Source organism: Hevea brasiliensis, chromosome 12 (genome assembly GCF_030052815.1).
Source record: "Hevea brasiliensis isolate MT/VB/25A 57/8 chromosome 12, ASM3005281v1, whole genome shotgun sequence".
In the NCBI taxonomy this organism is placed as follows: Eukaryota; Viridiplantae; Streptophyta; class Magnoliopsida; order Malpighiales; family Euphorbiaceae; genus Hevea; species Hevea brasiliensis.
In genome coordinates, this window is record NC_079504.1 from 29052772 (window position 1) to 29071503 (window position 18732).

The 18732-nt window shown below is 36.1% G+C and overlaps 1 protein-coding gene across 4 annotated transcripts in view; it reads left to right on the forward strand.

Moving 5' to 3' along the window:
* The window catches only part of LOC110646479 (uncharacterized), a 33908-nt gene extending 15313 nt beyond the window's left edge, over positions 1–18595 (forward strand). For 3 of the 4 annotated variants that reach the window (XM_058131424.1, XM_058131421.1, XM_058131422.1), the window contains 5 exons: positions 16554–16594; positions 16669–16776; positions 17420–17467; positions 17811–17930; positions 18261–18595. In XM_058131424.1, the coding sequence (XP_057987407.1) occupies positions 16554–16594; positions 16669–16776; positions 17420–17467; positions 17811–17930; positions 18261–18329 (386 nt within the window). In that variant the 3' untranslated portion in view covers positions 18330–18595. The remainder of the gene's footprint in view (positions 1–16553; positions 16595–16668; positions 16777–17419; positions 17468–17810; positions 17931–18260) is intronic. The other variant, XM_058131423.1, reaches the window with a different exon arrangement.
* Positions 18596–18732: the final 137 nt, after the last annotated feature.

Below are 18732 nucleotides of genomic sequence, written 5' to 3' on the forward strand. Positions count from 1 at the left end.
TAGGGTTTCTTTGACTTAAAACCTATCACCAGCCACCAAAGAAAGAGAAGAAGAAAAAGAAGAAGAATAAGAAGAAGAAAAAGAAAGAGAAGAAGAAGCTACTGACCTTGATCTCTAGCTCCAGGTATGCACATATCTTTCTTTGTTTTTTCCTTCTTCTTTCTTTTACTCATCTTCTGAGCTCTCTCTCTCTCTCTGTTTCGTCTAGCAGATGCTATCTCCCTTTTTTTGTTGTTCTCTGTCCTCTCTTTCCCTCGCTTTGTCTCGTCGACAGCTGCTCTCTCCCTCTTTTTATTTTATTTTATTTTATTTTATTTTTGTTCAATCATGCTCTGTCTTCTCATATGTTATTTTCTTTTTTTTTTTAATTCTCTAAATTTCTGATTTTGTCTATTCTTTATTGTGACAGTATGTTAACATGTTATTACTTCAAATTTTTTTATTAGTTTTATGGGTTAAATTTGTTATTAGCCTTTAGGTTTATAATTGAAGTAAATTGTATTTATCTTCTTGAATGATGGTAATTGCTATTAAATTTTACTAGTGAAACTTATTAAAAATTATTAGAGATTAGAAATGTAATAATTGAATTTCTATTATCATAAATTATTAGTTTTTGTTATTATAATTGGGATTATGGTATTATAAATTGGTTTGTATGTTACTACTTGCTAATTGCTATTAGGAAAATAGAGTTTATATTATTATAAATTATTAATTTCCTTATCTCTCTCTTTTTTTTTTTAATGTTTAGCATTATGTTATTTAAAGTGTAATAGAACGTATTTAATTTTTTAATTTTAATTTTTTTTGTGCCTTGCTTTGCTCGGGCGCACGCCTGCGCTTTGCGCCTAGGCTCCAAGGCACCTTGGTGCCTTAGTGTGCTTTGAGCCTTTAATAACTATGTGATGAAAAGAAAAAAAAGAAGAAGAAAGAGGAGGAGGAAGAAGAAGACATACATGGTCTGGGTTTGTGTGTGTATGTATATATATATTTTTTTACCCTCTTCTTCTTCTTCTTCTTATTCTTTATCCACTGCTTTTCTCTTTCTTGCTGTCTCCCCCGCCTGGAGAGTTTCTTTCCTTCTTTCTTCTTCTTTTCTTATTGCTCATTTGCGATTGCTTCTTCTTTCTTTCTTCTTCTTCTTCTTCTTGATGATTTAGCGTGGCAACTTGCATGCATTGATGCTGTCGTGTTGATGTTTTAGTTTGACCTTAATTACTTTGCGGAGGGGATGGGCATTTTCGGGTGGTGTTTTTGCTGGGTCTTCATAAATTACAAATAAACTTAAATTTTAATTATTTTGTATTTTTAGGCTAAATAATTTGCATTATGTTGTTATAGAAAAATTTTGTTGTTGGCTATTATTGTATTCTTTTTTTTTTTTCAAAAAAAATTTAATAGAAAAAAAAGTTGAAGAATTTAATAGAATAAAATTGTAATGTAGAAATCTATTAATGTTGTAATTAGTAGTGTCTTAAACTATATATTAGTGTCCTTTAAAAAAAAAAAAAAAATATATATATATATATATATATATATTAATGTTCTTATGTTTAATTTTATATTATTTTAAGTTTGATGGAATTTCACATTTATTTAATTTTTTTAATGGATTTTTTTTCTAATTTTTGTGCCTCACCTCATTCAGACGCATGCCTTGCACCTAGGCTCTAGGACCCTTGGTGCCTTGGTACGCCTTGAGCCTTTAATAACTATGCTTGTTAACAGGGTGAGAATTTGAGAAAATTTAAACTTTAAGAGAGCGCTTAGAAACTTATGTGGCAAAGATCACAAAGTTACCCTCATGCATGGTGATAAAATTAATGTATTTAAGAGAAATTTCTGTATTTTTCACATGTATCAATGACTTTGTACATATGCTTATTTATATGCAAGATTCTTAGCTTTGCGAAGAAACCTAATTGAATGAAAACTAATACTAATAGGAAACAAGATATATATAAAGAAAAAGAAATAATAATCCCTTTAATGTAGGGATTAAGATTCCAACACTCCCCCTTAAGTTAGTTTATGTATATTATATATGCCTAATTTGCAAACTAGAGAATGAAATATTTTACTTCTGAGTCCCTTGGTGAACACATCGGCTAACTGATCAGTAGAAGTCACATGAGAGGCTCTCAATGGTCCATCTACAATTTTCTCCTTTATGAAGTGTTGGTCAATTTCTATATGTTTGGTTTGATAATGCTATACTGGATTGCGGACAATACTAATAGCAACTTTCTTATCACAAAACAAGTATAAACTATTTATTTCTGATAGTTTCAGTTCTTCCATTAACTTTCATAACCATAACAATTCACAAACACTTTGAGCTATGGCTTTATATTCAACCTCTGTATTGGATCTAGCAATCGCACTTTATTTCTTACTTCTCCAAGTGATCAGGTTACCACTAACAAAAGTACAATAACCCATTGTTGGCCTTTTATCATCAAGAGATTCAACTCAATCTGCATCTGTAAAAGCCTTTATTTGAAGATGTACGTGCTTCGAGAAAAGAAGTCCTCTCCCAGGGGCAAATTTAAGAGATTTTAGAATGTGAAAAACAACTTCTAAATGATATTTATGAGGACTATGCATATATTGACTCACCAGACTTTTTGCAAAATCTATATTTGGTCTAGTGTGTGAAAGATAGATCAATCTGCTAACTAATCTCTGATATCTCCCTAAATCCACTGGCTTTCCAACTCCAGCTTGAAATCTCTGATTTGTCTCAATGGGCGACTCTGTTGGTTTATAGCCCAACATACCTGCTTCTTCTAGAAGATGTAATATGTACTTTCTCTGAGAAATAAAGATCCCTTTATCTAATCTGACAACTTCTATTCTAAGAAAGCACCTCAATTTTCCCAAGTTCTTAATCTCAAACTCCTGTGCTATACATTGCTTCAGATTTGCAATTTCTTTCTCATTATCTCCTGTCACTACTATGTCATCCACATAAATAATAAGTAATGTGATCTTACCTCTACAATGTTTTATATATAAAGTGTGATCAGCATTCCTCTGACAGAAGCCAAAGGAGATCACAACCTTGTTGAATCTGTCAAACCATGCCCTAGGAGACTGCTTTAGGCCATACAAAACTTTTTTCAATCTGCAAATCTTCCTTTTGGTTTTTTCATCATCAAATCCTTAAGGAATTTTCATATACACTTCTTTTTCTAAGTCTCCATGGAAAAAAGCATTTTTGACATTGAACTGTTGTAAATTCCAATCAAGATTTGCTGCACAGGACAATAAAATCCTGATGGTGTTCATATTTGCAACAGGGGCAAAAATCTCTTGATAATCCACCCCATATGTCTGTGTGAATCCCTTTGCTATAAGTCTGGCTTTATATCTTTCAATTGAGCTATTTGTTTTGTGCTTCACAGTGAACACCCACTTGCATTGAATTGGTTTTTTTCCATCAGGGAGAGTAACAAGATCCCATGTCCCATTCTTTGCCAAAGCTTTCATCTCCTCCACTATTATGGAATGTCAACTTTGTATATTTATTTGTATCCTTAACTTATAGCATTGCACATGTGTATTTGCTTAATTATAGGATTACTTTCCTTCTTAGTTAGGATCACAATTGTATAAATATGTTGTAATCCTTCTTTGAGAAAAATGAGAAAACATTTTCACAACATGGTATCAGAGCTATTGCGAAGGAAATTCCTGTTTCTTTTTTTTTTTTTTTTTTCTCTTTTCTACCTTTTTGGCTATGGAGAATTGGGTCACCATCAAGGGTGACCATCTTGTCTCACCTCCCACCCCAAACGCCAGCTGGGTCGTCGGCTACCAGCTTCTCGGAGGTTCGGTCACCAGTGCAGCTGCGCGTGAGCCGCACACACTGATAGAAGGATTAACGCAGTTTCACGCGCTGGGGTGTCAGAGCACATGCGCTGTCCAGTCGCTGTCCGTTTCTTTTCCGAGCACTTCCGACGACCTCTTCTTGGATAGGGATAAGTTACCCGGTGTGTAGCTCCTTGATTCTTGTGCCTTTTGTGGTTAGGAGGTTTAAAACGGTACTGTTTCCACTATTTTTTTTGACAATCCCAGCGTGTTGTCTGTTTCTGAGTCATCTTGTATTTGTTTTGATATTGCTTTCTGTGATTAAGTGTGTATCTTGGTAATTTTGAAGAAATTTTGGGTAATTTGCTTCTTGATAAAAGTGGTTGTGTTAAGTTTCTTAGAATGGCAGACACTAAAAATGTGGTTGTTGATGTAATTCCTGTGATGACTAAAATCACGGAGCACAAACTTAATGGTTTCAATTATTTAGAGTGGAGCAAGAATGTTCGTATTTTTTTACGAAGCATTGATAAGGATGATCACCTTACCAAAGATCTTCCTAATGATGATACAAAGTAGACTTGATTGTTCCTACAGATTCAAAATTTCATTAGCAGTAAGGTAATTAGTTTAATTAATCACTGTGAGTTTGTTAAAGACATGATGGATTATTTAGAATTTTTGTGCTCAAGCAAAAGAAATATTTCTCGTACTTATGAAGTGTGCAAGGCATTCTATAAAGCAGAAAAGCAAGATAGGTCTCTTACGGCTTATTTTATGAATTTTAAGCGAGTTTATGAAGAACTCAATGGATTGATGCCATTTAATCCTGATGTGAAAGTCCACCAGGCTCAAAGGGAGGAAATGGCTGTGGTGAGTTTTCTTGCAAGTCTTCCTCCATAGTTTGAGATTGCCAAATCTCAAATTCTTTCTGGTTCTGAAATTTCTTCTCTGCATGACACTTTCATTAGAGTACTTCACACAGAATCTTCCTAACCTCCCCAGTTTGTTAACAGTGCCTTGGTTGGTCGCAATAATAGTGGGAGGCAGGGCAAAAGAGGAGGAAACAGAGGAGGGTTCAATGGCAATAGGGGTAATCAGCGAAGTGGGAAAGTTGCCCATAACCGTGACTCAGGTTGCATTGTGTGCTATTATTGCCATGAGCTAGGGCATACAAAAAAGAAAATGCCGACAGCTTCAGAATAAGAATAAGCGGATTCAGGTGGCGAATATAGCAGCCAAGGAGTCTACCATAGCTGCTCCTTCTAAAAAAACTATTTTAGTTTCTGCTGAAGAATATGCACAATTCTTTCAGTATCAGGCATCACTAAAGCCCACTAATTCACTAGCCGCTGCTATTGCTGAGTCAGGTAATTTCACTACATACCTTGTGTCATCTTCTTCAAAGTAGGTCATTGATTCTAGGGCTACAGACCACATGATAGGTAACTCTAATCTTTTGTCTCAATTTCAACCTCATTACTCCTCTTCTTCTATTACTTTAGCTGATGGGTTCAAATCTTGTGTCATGGGTACTGATGTAGCCAATATATCACCCTCAATTTCTGTATCTTTAGTTTTATGCTTACCTAAATTTGCTTTTAACTTACTCTCTATTAGTTAACTTACTCGTACCCTTAATTGTTGTGTCTCATTTTTTCTCGATCATTATCTCTTTCAGGATCTTACGACGAAGCAGATTATTGGTAAAGGGTATGAGTCTGGGGGCTTGTACATCATTGACAAGCAGGTGCTGAGATCTCTTGTGTGCTCCAGTGCCTTAAGTCCTGTTGAAGTTCATTGTCGATTGGGCCATCCTTCTCTATCTGTCATGAAGAAGTTATGTCCATAATTTCAGTCTTTGTTAGTTTTAAATTGTGAGTCATGTCAGTTTACCAAATACCATCGTTTACCTATAGTGTCTCGAGTCAATAAACGAGCTTCGTTTCCTTTTGAGTTAGTTCATTCTGATGTATGGGGTCCATGTTCTGCCATTTCTAAAATTGGGTTTAAGTACTTTGTTACCTTTGTTGATGACTACTCTCTTGTTACTTAGTTATTTTTAATGAAAAATTGTTCAGAGTTATTTTTTATCTTTTGTGCCTTTAGTGTTGAAATCAAAACACATTTTAATGCATGTGTTCGTACCTTGAGAAGTGATAATGCAAAAGACTACATTTGCAACAATTTTCAGAATTATATGTCACAGAATGGTATTCTCCATCAAACCTCTTGTTTTGATGCTCCTTCTCAAAATGGAGTTACCGAAAGAAAGAATCGTTACCTTCTAGAGGTAGCTAGAGCACTTCTTTTCCAAATGAAAGTACCTAAATATTTTTTGGCTGATGCAGTCTCCACAGCTTGTTTTCTGATTAACCGTATGCCATCATCTGTCCTTCACGGTGACATTCCTTATAATGTGTTGTTTCCCTCTAAGTCTCTATTTCCCATTGAACCTCGTATCTTTGAGTGCACTTGTTTTGTTTGTGATGTTCATCCCCAGGTTATCAAATTGGATCCCAAGTCTCTCAAGTGTGTCTTTCTTGGGTACTTTCATCTTCAAAAGGGGTATCAATGTTTTTCTCCTACTCTCAATAAATATCTTGTATCTGCTGATGTTACATTTTTTAAATTTAACCCCTTTTTTTCTCAAAAGGGGTATCAGTGTTTTTCTCCTACTCAATAAATATCTTGTATCTGCTGATGTTACATTTTTTAAATTTAACCCATTTTTTTCTCAATCATCTGTGTATGAGAGTCAGGGGAGGAGGATGATCTCTTAATATATACTATGTCTAGTCCTCTCCCATCATCTGATCCTTCGGCCTCAGTACCAGTTTAGCCTAAACCACCAGTTCATCATGTTTATTTCAGGACCTTTCCCAGGAGGATGGAAGAGATCCAAGACTCAAACTCAAACTCTCTACCAGCTTCTTCGTTGGGAGATCCTGTTCTTGCTTCTGGTCCTGATTCTGACCTTGATTTACCAATTGCTCTTCGTAAAGGTAAACGCACATGTACTTATCCTATTTCATCTTTTGTTTCTTATAATCAATTGTCTTCTTGTTCTCGGTGTTTTGTTACTTCTTTAGACTCTATTCATATTCCCAAAACTGTTAGTGAGGCATTATCCCATCTGGGCTGGTGTGATGCTATGAGAGAGGAGATGGAGGCTCTAAAGACTAATGGTACATGGGACTTGGTATCTCTGCCCATTGGTAAGAAGGTTGTAGGTTGTAAATGGGTGTTCATAGTAAAAGTGAATCCCGATGGATCTGTGGCTCGGTTAAAAGCTCGTCTTGTGGTAAAAGGATATGCTCAGACCTATGAAGTTGATTACTCTGATGTTTTTTCACCTGTAGCTAAACTTACTTCTGTTCGCTTGTTCATTTCTTTAGCAACTATATATGATTGGCCTTTGCACTAGTTGGATATCAAGAATGTTTTTCTTCATGGTAATCTTTAAGAAGAGGTATATATGGAGCAACCACCTGGGTTTGTTGCTCAGAGGGAGTTGGACAAAGTTTGCAGGCTTCGCAAATCTCTTTATGGTTTGAGACAAAGTCCCCGAGCTTGGTTTGGCAGATTTAGTGAGGTGGTACAGTGGTATGGTGTGCAAAAGAGCAATTCTGATCATTCTATATTTTTTAAGCATTCTGAAAGTGGTTTAATCTTACTTGTGGTATATGTTGATGACGTTGTCATTACTGAAAGTGACTCTGCTGGCATTTCATCACTTAAGTCATTTCTTCAAACTCAATTTCAAACAAAAAATTTGGGTTTGTTGAAATTTTTTTTGGGCATTGAAGTTTCAAGATGTAAGAAAGGCATTTTCTTGTCTCAAAGAAAGTATATCCTTGATTTATTGGCAGAGACTAGAAATTAGGTGCTAAACCATGTAGTGCACCAATGACTCCTAATATTCAGCTTTCACCAGGAGATGGTGAGCTATTTGATGATCCTGAGAGGTATACGAGATTGGTTGGAAAGCTGAATCATCTGACAGTGACTCATCCAGATATTGCTTACTCTGTCAGTATTGTGAGTCAGTTTATATCTTCCCTTACTATTACTCATTGGGAAGCTTTAGGACAGATATTGTGCTATTTGAAAGGTGCTCCAGATCGTGGTATTTTGTATAGCAATAATGGACATTTAAATGTTGAGTGTTTTTAAAATGCGGATTGGGCAAGATCAAAGATTGACAGGAGATCAACAACAAGGTATTATGTTTATGTTGGAGGAAACTTGGTATCATGGAGGAATAAAAAGCAGAGTCTAGTTTCTCGTTCAAGTGCTGAATCAGAATATCAGGCTATGGCACAATCAGTATGTGAAGTTATGTGGGTGCTTCAGTTATTGGATGAGGTTGGTCTTAAGGTTCCATTACCTGTAAAATTATGGTGTGATAATCAAGTAGCTCTCCATATTGCTTCTAATCCTGTGTATCATGAGCGAACTAAACATATCGAGATTAACTGTCACTTTATTTGAGAAAAGATTCAACAGAAGGTCGTCTCAACAGGGCATGTCAAAACAGGAGAGCAATTGGGAAATATTTTTACAAAAGCTCTAAATGGAGTTCGAGTTGACTATATTTGTAGCAAGTTGGGCATGATTAACATCTATGCTCCAACTTGAGGGGGAGTGTTATGGAATGTCAAATTTGTATATTTATTTGTATTCCTAACTTATAGCATTGCAGATATGTATTTGCTTAATTATAGGATTACTTTCCTTCTTAGTTAGGATCACAATTGTATAAATATGTTGTAATCTTTCTTTGAGAAAAATGAGAAAACATTTTCACAACATCAACCATAGCAATCTTCCATTTTGGATCAAGACATGCTTCCTTCCAACCCTGTGGTATAGAAACTGAAGAAACAGATAAGACAAAGGCTCTATAGGAAGGAGACAAGGAGTTATAGGAAATAAAATTAAAAATAGGATGCTTAGTACAAGTCCTGACTCCTTTTCTGAGAGCAATAGGAACATCAAGATTATTAATAGTAAAATTCAACTCAGAAATAGACTTAGGATCATCAGAAAGTAAAGGAGAGTCACCACATTCTTTAGGAATTGATTCTAGGGATGTTGGTTGATCAGGTGTATCAAGCTCAATGACTGTATCTGTCTTATTCCGACGCATGTAGGTTCTTAAATCTAATCTATTCAATCTCTCTAAGGTTTAAGGAGGTGGTTGGTCTTGATTAGATGGCTCATTACTAAGGTGTGACTCAAGCCTAATAGTCTCCCTCTGAGGTGGTTGGTCCTGGTTTAGATGGCTCATTACCAATGTGTGACCCAAGTCTAATAACCTGATTAGGAAAAAACACCTCTTCTTTTTCCTCCTTATGCTCCCCTTGAAGAGGTGACTTTATAGGAAAATAAGGGTCAGATTCTCTAAAGGTAATATGTATACTAACAAAATATTTTCTAGTAGGAGGATAATAACATTTATAGCACTTTTGAGTACTAGAATAACATATAAGCACACATTTAAAAGCTCTAGGTTCTAACTTTTCAATATTTATTTTATGGACAAAACATACACATCAAAAAATTTTTGGAGGAACAGTATAAGAATTATGGCATTGTAAAACCTCTAAAGAGCACTTAAAGTTCAATGTTCTTAGAGGCGTTCTATTGATAAGATATGTTGTAGCAAAAACTGCATTCCTCCAATAAGGTGTAGGTAGATTTATAGTAAACATAAGAGATTGAGCCACCTCCAATAAATGTCTATTTTTTCTTTCAGACGCCCCATTTTGTTTACTAATCTTGACACAACTAGTTTGATGCACTGTACCATTTGAATCCAAATAAGCAAGAAAAATACTATTAACATATTCTGCGCCATTATCAGTTTTTATGATTTTAACATTTTCATTAAACTGTGTGCAAATTATTTTGTGAAACTGTTAAAAGGAAGAAAACACTTCACTTTTTTCTCTCATAAAATAAACTCATATTAGCCTAGTGCAACAGTCAATAAAAGTGACAAACTATTTATATCCAGACAAAGAAGTAGTTTGGGTAGGTCTCCATATATCAGAATGAATAGTCATAAAAGGAATCAAACTTCTATTATCCGTTGAAGAATAAGATTGTCTTGTGTGTTTAACAAATTCACAAGCATCACAAACTAGTAATTCTGAGTTGTAACTTCTAAACAAATTAGGATATAACCTTTTTAAAGAAGAAAAAGATAGATGTCCTAATCTCCTATGCTACTAGATAATCTTCTCATTAGCACTCATAGTCTGTTCTAACAAATCCTGGTTTGCTTTAAGATTTGAGGAGCTACAACTCAACTCAACTAAGCCTTTATCCCAAAAATTTGGGGTCGGCTATATGGATTCGCTTTCTCCACTCTAAACGATTTTGGGTTAAATCCTCAGAAATGTGTAATGCTTCTAGGTCATGTTGTACTACTCTCCTCCAAGTCAATTTAGGTCTATCCCTTTTTTTTTCTATCCTCTAACCTAATGTGCTCTACTTGTCTAACTGGAGCCTTCGTATGTCTACGTTTCACATGACCAAACCACCTCAATCTCCCTTCTCTCAACTTATCCTCAATTGGCACCACTCCTACCTTTTCTCTAATACTCTCATTACGAACTTTATCTAGTCTAGTATGGCCACTCATCCATCTTAACATTCTCATCTCCGCAACACTTATCTTAGACGCATACGACTCCTTCAGTGCCCAACACTCACTATCATATAACATAGCCAGTCGATTTAAAATACAGACCATCTCGCAATCTATCACTGCCAATCATTTTCTCTATTTTCAAATCCTGAAATATACAATGAGTAGAAAAAAATTTATTTTTGCAATTAAGAGCTTAAGTAACAGAACTGACAGATAAAAGATTAATAGGAAAGCTGGGAATATGAAGAGCTGAAGTGAGATTTATATTAGGAGTACATATAACAGAACCTATACCAGAAATTATTGTTAATAAACCATCCACCATACGGACTTTTTCTTTTCCTGAGCATGAAGAATAGGTGGAGAATTTATTTCAAGAGCCTGTCATACGTTTGTTTGCTCTATATTCTATAATCCAACAAGATTTATCAAGATTGGTAAGAAAAATATTACCTAATTTGACAAAGTTGAAAGAGTCAACCGTGGAAGATTGAGATTCAAGTCGAGACGACAAATGCATTAGGGATTAAACTTCTTGATTGGAAAAAATACCAATATCATTTGTTCTTTCAGAGTAATCCACTGTTTTAGACATTCGCTTATGGTTAGATTAAGGACAACAGCTAGGTAGAAGCACAACACACGAGGAACAGTTGAAAAAGTCAGAGGTCCACGTGTTGTGTACAGTGCCAATAAACAATACCCATGAAGAGTGCTCATGAACAGTGCCCATGAACAGTATGCCTAACAATACTTATAAACAGTGCACATGAACAGTACACTAAACAATACCGATCAACAATACTAAAGCCTTCCTTAATTAATTGAAAGCTCTGATACAATGATGAAACTAATGTATTTGAGAGAAATTTCTATATTTTTCATATGTATCAATGACTCTATGCATATGCCTATTTATATACAAGATTATTAGTTTTACAAGTAAATCTAATTTAATGAAAACTGTTATGGAAAGTCAATCACTATATTATTTCTCTGTATATTCTGTATTCTGCATTCCTATTTAGGATTTCTTATTTAGAATTTCTTCTTAATTAGTAGAACACAATTATAGGAATCAATTGTATATATATACCCATGTACAGATTAATTGAAATTAAGGAGAATCATCTCTTTCTACATGGTATCAGAGCAGGTCATCTATCTAGGGTGACTATTTATTCTCACCACCCAGCTCAGGAGAGACCTTAGCCGCCGACCGGCCGTTTCGACTCTGATCAACATCGCCAGCGTCCCCTCAACCCCCTCATTCCACCACTGTGTGCTGTTGCTTGATCCACTATACCATTAAAGGAGTTCTGAGGTTTTGCTCTCAGATCCTATTTCGGTATTTGCTTGATTTGTGATTTTGGATTATTTTGCTGCTGTAAGCACTTTGGATTAGCGTTTCGATTAGTTTTTTTTGTCTCAACAAATGACAGACAATAAGAATGTTATTTCTGATGTGATTCCAGTGAGGACTAAGATCACGGAACACAAACTTAATGGTTCGAATTACCTGGAGTAGAGTAAGACTGTTAGGGTCTATTTGAGTAGCATTGATAAGGATGATCACCTTACTAAAGATTCACCTACGGATGATATACGACAAACTTGGCTAAGGGAGGATGCTCGGTTGTTTTTGCAGCTTTGGAACTCAATTCACAGTGAGGTAATTAGTTTAATTAATCACTGTGAATTTGTTAAGGAATTGATGGATTACTTAGATTTTTTGTATTCTGGTAAAGGGAATATCTCCCGTATTTATGATGTTTGTAAGGCATTCTATTGTGCTGAGAAAGAGGATAAGTCTCTCACAGCTTATTTTATGGATTTTAAACGGGTATATGAGGAACTTAATGTATTGTTGCCTTTTAATCCTGATGTGAAAGTTCAGCAGGCCCAACGGGAGCAACTGGCTGTTATGAGTTTTCTTGCAGGCCTTCCTTCAGAGTATGAAACTGCTAAATCTCAGATTCTCTCCAGTTCTGAGATTTTCTCTTTGCATGAAACGTTTACGCGGGTCCTTCGTACAGAGAGTACCCAATCTTCACAGCTTGCCAGTAGTGCTCTTATTAGCCGTAATCCAAATGGACAAAAGGGTAATAGAAGAGGAAGTAGAGAAGGAATTACAGGCAACAGAAGTAATCAGCGTAATGGAGAGGCTAGTTCTAATCAGGACTCAAGAGGAGTCATTCGTTATTATTGCCATGAGCCTGGCCATACAAAATATAATAGTCCGCAACTTCAGAGGAAAAATCAACGATCACAAATGGCAAATATGGCAGCAGAGGATTCTATAGTATCTTCCTCTGAGAAAACTATTTTGGTATATGCAGAGGATTTTGCATAGTTTTTCCAGTATCAGGCATCTCTAAAGCCTACCAGTTCCCCTGTCACTGCAATCGCTGAGTCAGGTAAATCCACTACATATCTTGTGTCTTCCTCATCCAAATGGGTTATTGATTCTGGTGCGACAGATCACATGACAGGTAATTCTAGTATTCTATCTGCTTTTCAGTCTAATCTTAATTCCTCTACTGTTACTTTAGCTGATGGTTCTACTTCTTGTGTCATGGGTTCTGGAACTGCGAACCCGACTTCGTCAATTTCTTTTTCATCTGTTTTGTGTCTACCAAAATTCTCTTTTAATCTACTTTCTGTTAGTAAACTTACTCGTATCTTAAATTGTTCTGTTTCCTTTTTTCCTAACCAGTGTTTGTTTCAGGATCTTACGACGAAGCAGATTATTGGTAGAGGACGTGAGTCAGGTGGTCTCTACATTCTGGAAAATCATGTACCGTGGTCGCTTGTTTGCTCCAGTACCTTAAAACCTCTTGAAGCTCATTGTAGATTGGGTCATCCTTCTTTGTCTAACATGAAGAAGCTATGTCCTCAGTTTCAGTCTTTATCAGTATTAGAATGTGAGTCATGTCAGTTTGCAAAACATCATCGTTTGCCTTCTGTGTCTAGAGTCAATAAACGGTTTTCATCCCCTTTTGAGTTAGTTCATTCTGATGTTTGGGGTCCTTGTTCTGTTACTTCTAAAACTGGATTTCGTTATTTTATTACTTTTGTTGATGATTACTCTCGTGTTACCTGGTTATATTTAATGAAGAATCGTTTTGAGTTGTTTTCTATCTTTTGTGCCTTCTGTAATGAAATCAAAACTCAATTTAATATTTCTGTGCGCATATTAAGAAGTGATAATGCCAAAAAATACTTTTCAGCACAATTTCAGTCTTATATGACACAAAATGGCATTCTTCATCAGTCTTCCTGTGTGAATACCCCATCCCAAAATGGCGTGGCCGAAAGAAAAAATCGGCATCTTCTTGAGGTAACTTGTGCTCTTCTTTTTCAGATGAAAGTTCCTAAACACTTTTGAGCGGATGCAGTTTCTACGGCATGTTTTTTGATCAATCGTATGCCGTCTTCTGTCCTTAATGGGGATATTCCTTATACTGCTTTGTTTCCTACAAAATTTTTGTTCCCTGTTGAACCCCGTATTTTTGGTTGTACCTGCTTTGTGCGTGATGTTCATCCACAGGTTACTAAATTGAATCCAAAGTCTCTCAAATGTGTCTTCCTTGGGTACTCCCAGCTGCAAAGGGTACTGTTGTTTCTCTCCTACTTTTAATCATTAACTTATTTCTACAGATGTCACATTTTTTGAGTCTACTCCATTTTTTCCTCAATCATCTGTGTATGAGAGTCAGGGGGAGGAGGATGATCTCTTAATATATACTGTCCAACCAATGGCTAGTCCTCTCTCATAGCCTGTTCCTTCTGTCTCTAGACCTACTTGACCTCCCGTTGTTCATTTTTATTCTAGGAGATTGGAGATTCTTGACTCAGATCCTCCACCAGCTACTTCGTTGGGAGATCTTGTACCTCATACTGATCATGATTCTGATCTAGACTTACCCATTGCACTTCGTAAAGGTAAACGTTCATGTACTTATCCTATCTCTTTTTTTATTTCTTATAATCAATTGTCTTCTTGTTCTCGGTGTTTTGTTACTTCTTTAGACTCTATTCCTATCCCTAATACTGTTGGTGAGGCACTGTCTCATCCTGGCTGGTGTGTTGCTATGAAAGAGGAAATTGAGGCTTTAGATGCTAATGATACATGGGATCTGTTGCCTTTGCCCACTGGTAAGAAAGCTATTGATTGCAAATGGGTATTTACAGTAAAGGTAAATCCTGATGGTTCTGTGGCTAGGTTAAAAGCACGCCTTGTAGCAAAAGGATATGCTCAGACATATGGGGTTGATTACTCTGACACTTTTTTTCCTGTAGCTAAACTTACTTCTGTTCGTTTGTTTATTTCTTTAGCAGCTACATATGATTGGCCCCCGCACCAATTGGATATCAAGAATGCTTTCCTTCATGGTGATCTTCAGGAGGAGGTGTATATGGAGCAATCACCTGGGTTTGTTGCTCAGGGGGAGTTGGGTAAAATTTGTAGGCTTCGAAAGTCTCTTTACGGCTTGAAACAAAGTCCTAGGGCCTGGTTTGGGAGATTCAATGAAGCAGTACAGGAATTTGGTATGCAAAAGAGTAAGTGTGATCACTCAGTATTTTATAGGCAATCTGAGGCTGGTCTAATTCTCCTGGTAGTCTATGTGGATGACATTGTCATCACTGGGAGTGACTCTGCAGGTATTTCATCTCTTAAAACCTTCCTCCAAACTCAGTTTCGGACCAAAGACTTGGGATCGTTAAAGTATTTATTGGGTATTGAAGTTATGAGAAGTAAGAAGGGTATTTTCTTATCTCAAAGAAAATATATCCTCGATTTATTGACAGAAACAGGAAAATTAGGTGCTAAGCCTTGTAGTGCACCAATGACTCCAAATTTACAACTGTTAGCAAGGGATAGTGAGTTGTTTGAAGATGCAGAGAGATATAGGAGATTGGTAAGAAAATTGAACTACCTTACAGTCACTCGTCTTGACATTGCTTATGCTGTTAGTGTGGTAAGTCAGTTTTTGTCTTCCCCAACTGTTGCTCATTGGGAAGCCTTGGGACAAATCTTGTGTTATCTGAAGGCGCTACAGGAAGAGGTTTGTTATATGGTAATCATGGGCATTTGAATGTTGAATATTTTTCAGATGCTAATTGGGCTGGATCTAAGGTTGACAGGAGGTCAACTACTGGATATTGCGTTTTTGTTAGAGGAAATTTGGTGTCTTGGAGAAGCAAGAAGCAGAGTGTAGTTTCTCGATCTAGTGCTGAATCTGAATAAAGAGCCATGGCACAATCAGTATGTGAGGTAATGTGGATACTTCAATTACTAGATGAGACAGGTTTTAAGACCTTCCTGCCTGCGAAATTGTGGTGTGATAATCAAGCTGCTCTCCATATTGCTTCTAATCCGGTGTTTCATGAGCGGACCAAACATATTGAGATTGATTGTCACTTTGTTCGTGAAAAGATTCAACAACAGATCATCTCAACAGGACACATCAAAACTGGAGAGCCGTTATGAGATATTTTCACAAAAGCTCTGAATGGAGCTAGGATTGACTACATTTGTAACAAGTTGGGCATGATTAACATCTATGTTCCAACTTAAGGGGGAGTGTTATGGAAAGTCAATCACTATATTATTTCTCTGTATTTATATACAAGATTATTAGTTTTACAAGGAAATCTAATTTAATGAAAACTAATACAAATAGGAAACAAGATATACATAAGGAGAAAGAAATAATAATCCCTTTAATGTAGGGATTGAGATTCCAACACATAGTCCTTGAATGTGGCCTAGAAACTCTAAATCGATATTTGACTTTGCTTTTTCTCAAAGGCCGTAGGATTTGATGCTAGGACCTTTCTACATTTGTGCCAAGTAATGACATGGGAGCATATAAGGAAACAGAAAGGGAAATGCCTGTTCTATGAACTGTCGTCCTAATCTACATTGATGTAACATTATGTCCCGAGAATACCCTTATCAAGAATATTAATTTCTTATTGTATTTCTTATTTGCACATTTACTAATGTCTAATTTTCTGCTTTAAATGGAATATCCATCACTTTTATCTTGAAATTGGACTTTTCTTGCAGGGAAGTCTGCCATTGGTGACTGCCTTAAGATGGACAATCTGGTAAACAAGCTCCTTACAAGTTACATCAATTAAGAAAAAAGTTGGAATGCTCTAGGTAATAGTTGGAATAACAGGGGAATAATGCAAGGAAGAAGAACCTAATGGCCAAGGTGGACTTTGCCAAGGCTAAGCTTGATGAAGTTGCAGAGAGGAAATTTGAAGTTGCCAAAGAGAATAGCAAGGTTGCTTTACATGCTTTGACTGCAGTTATTATATCATATATATCACATGTCTTTATTGGCTGTGATATGTGTGCCAATTTTTTGGAATTCACTTAGTCTGGCAATTTTTGTTATGCGTAGACAGCTTTTAAGCATTTATTTCGTCGGGCAATAGGATGTGTGTACTGTTTATTTACATTGGTTATTCAAAATTTCTTTTTGTAGCCACTTGGTTACTTGTCCAATATTTGTTTACTGCTCAGACCAAGTAGTGGACGCTTGTTTAGTTTTAGGTGCCTAAACTATGTCCAACAATAAACCCAGGAGAAAGAATTCAGATTGCTTCTTTAGGATTTATGCTTTCTCTGCATGTTCTATCTTTACAATTTTAATATTCCTTGTTGCCAACAAATTCTTTGACATTGTTTTAATTCTTTGACATTATTTTTTTCTTTGTCTGGTGGGAAAAAGAAATTGTGATACCCAATTGTTGGACATGGCATGTAATACCTAGTCTAGCCGGGTGTATTGGATGCCTCCAACACTCTTTCTGTTCATATGCGTAGCCACATGCTTAGAGTAGAGCTAACTTCTGGGAAAATATAATTTATGTGCCCCCCTGTATCTGCTGTAAGATTGATGGGTCTTACTTGTATCATTCCAGGTGAAGCATTCTATGGAGCAATTGAGGTGCAGGGCAAAAGAGTTCAAGGTTAGTTGTTTACTCGGTGCATGTATGTTTGTGCGCAGATACATGCTTGTATTTGCCATTAATTAATTGGATAATAGATGATCATCTCTTGGAATCAACCCAAAACACCTAGCTTTGCTGTTCTTGAACCACCTTTATTTGTTGTCTATAGACCAATATATTACGGTCCCTACTGCCAAAAAAATGGAGTTATTAGATAATTCATTAATGAGGTTTGTTATGCAACGTTGAGCTTCCAAATCCTTTGAACTGAACCAGATGAGGAGTGGCTATTAATTTTATGATTGTGTATCTTCTTTCATGTCATTCTCATATGTGATCCCTTTAAAATGTTTGACTGTAGCCAGAGCTACTGGCGATGGACGTTAAGACCCTTGAGGAGGAATATAAAGCTCTTTTATCGGATAAAGCTGGAGAACTTGAGTATTTGCAATCTTTGCAAGGCCAGGTTGAGAAACTCAAGGTAAATATTCCTATAGCTTTGTTGCATTGTGCCATGAAAATTAGTCACATGGGGATGCTTGTTCACTGAAATTCTGAAGAAAAACATAGCCAAAGCTAGGTTTTAAGTTGGAAAATGCCCACTGTAGATGGGTACAAGTAGAATCCATCCGCAAGAATGTTGTGCCTTTGCAAAGAAAATTCATGATCTGATACTATGGTATGATGGTCGATTTAAGTTTGATTTTCTAAAGATTATCTTGAAAACTCAGAAGACTCAGCTTCCTTTTTTCCCCGCTTTTTTCTGCTTAAAAATTTCCTGTTCAAATCCTGGAGGCTCTTCTTTTTACAGGGTTTTTCTCATGTGATTAAATGTGGATGTGGAGTGGAATACAAGGCAGCAATGGATTTTTGTGCATGACATCAGTGATGTGAACCTTGGAAGTTGGATTATAGGCTGAGAATATCAGTTGTAGACTAGAATCATGGCTGTCTGTGCAGGTAATTTTGCAACATGACAAGAATATTATTTCTTAAAAGTAATAGTTCAGTTTGGATATGTGCCAATTTGACTATAATTAGTGGTAATAGTGAGAGGGGAAAATCTAAGTATCTTTGTCATAGCAACTTTATACATAGCTTGTTAATAGAAGAATACTACGTTATAATTGCCTTATTTTTTTGCTATCTGCTAACCTGCTGGGAAGTGAATATATCAGCTATCCCTAATATTTCATTAGTATCTCTGTCTTATTCATTCACTAAAATTGCCATAAACATTGCTGGGCTCATAGTCTCCCTTTCATCCATCATTTCATGTACAT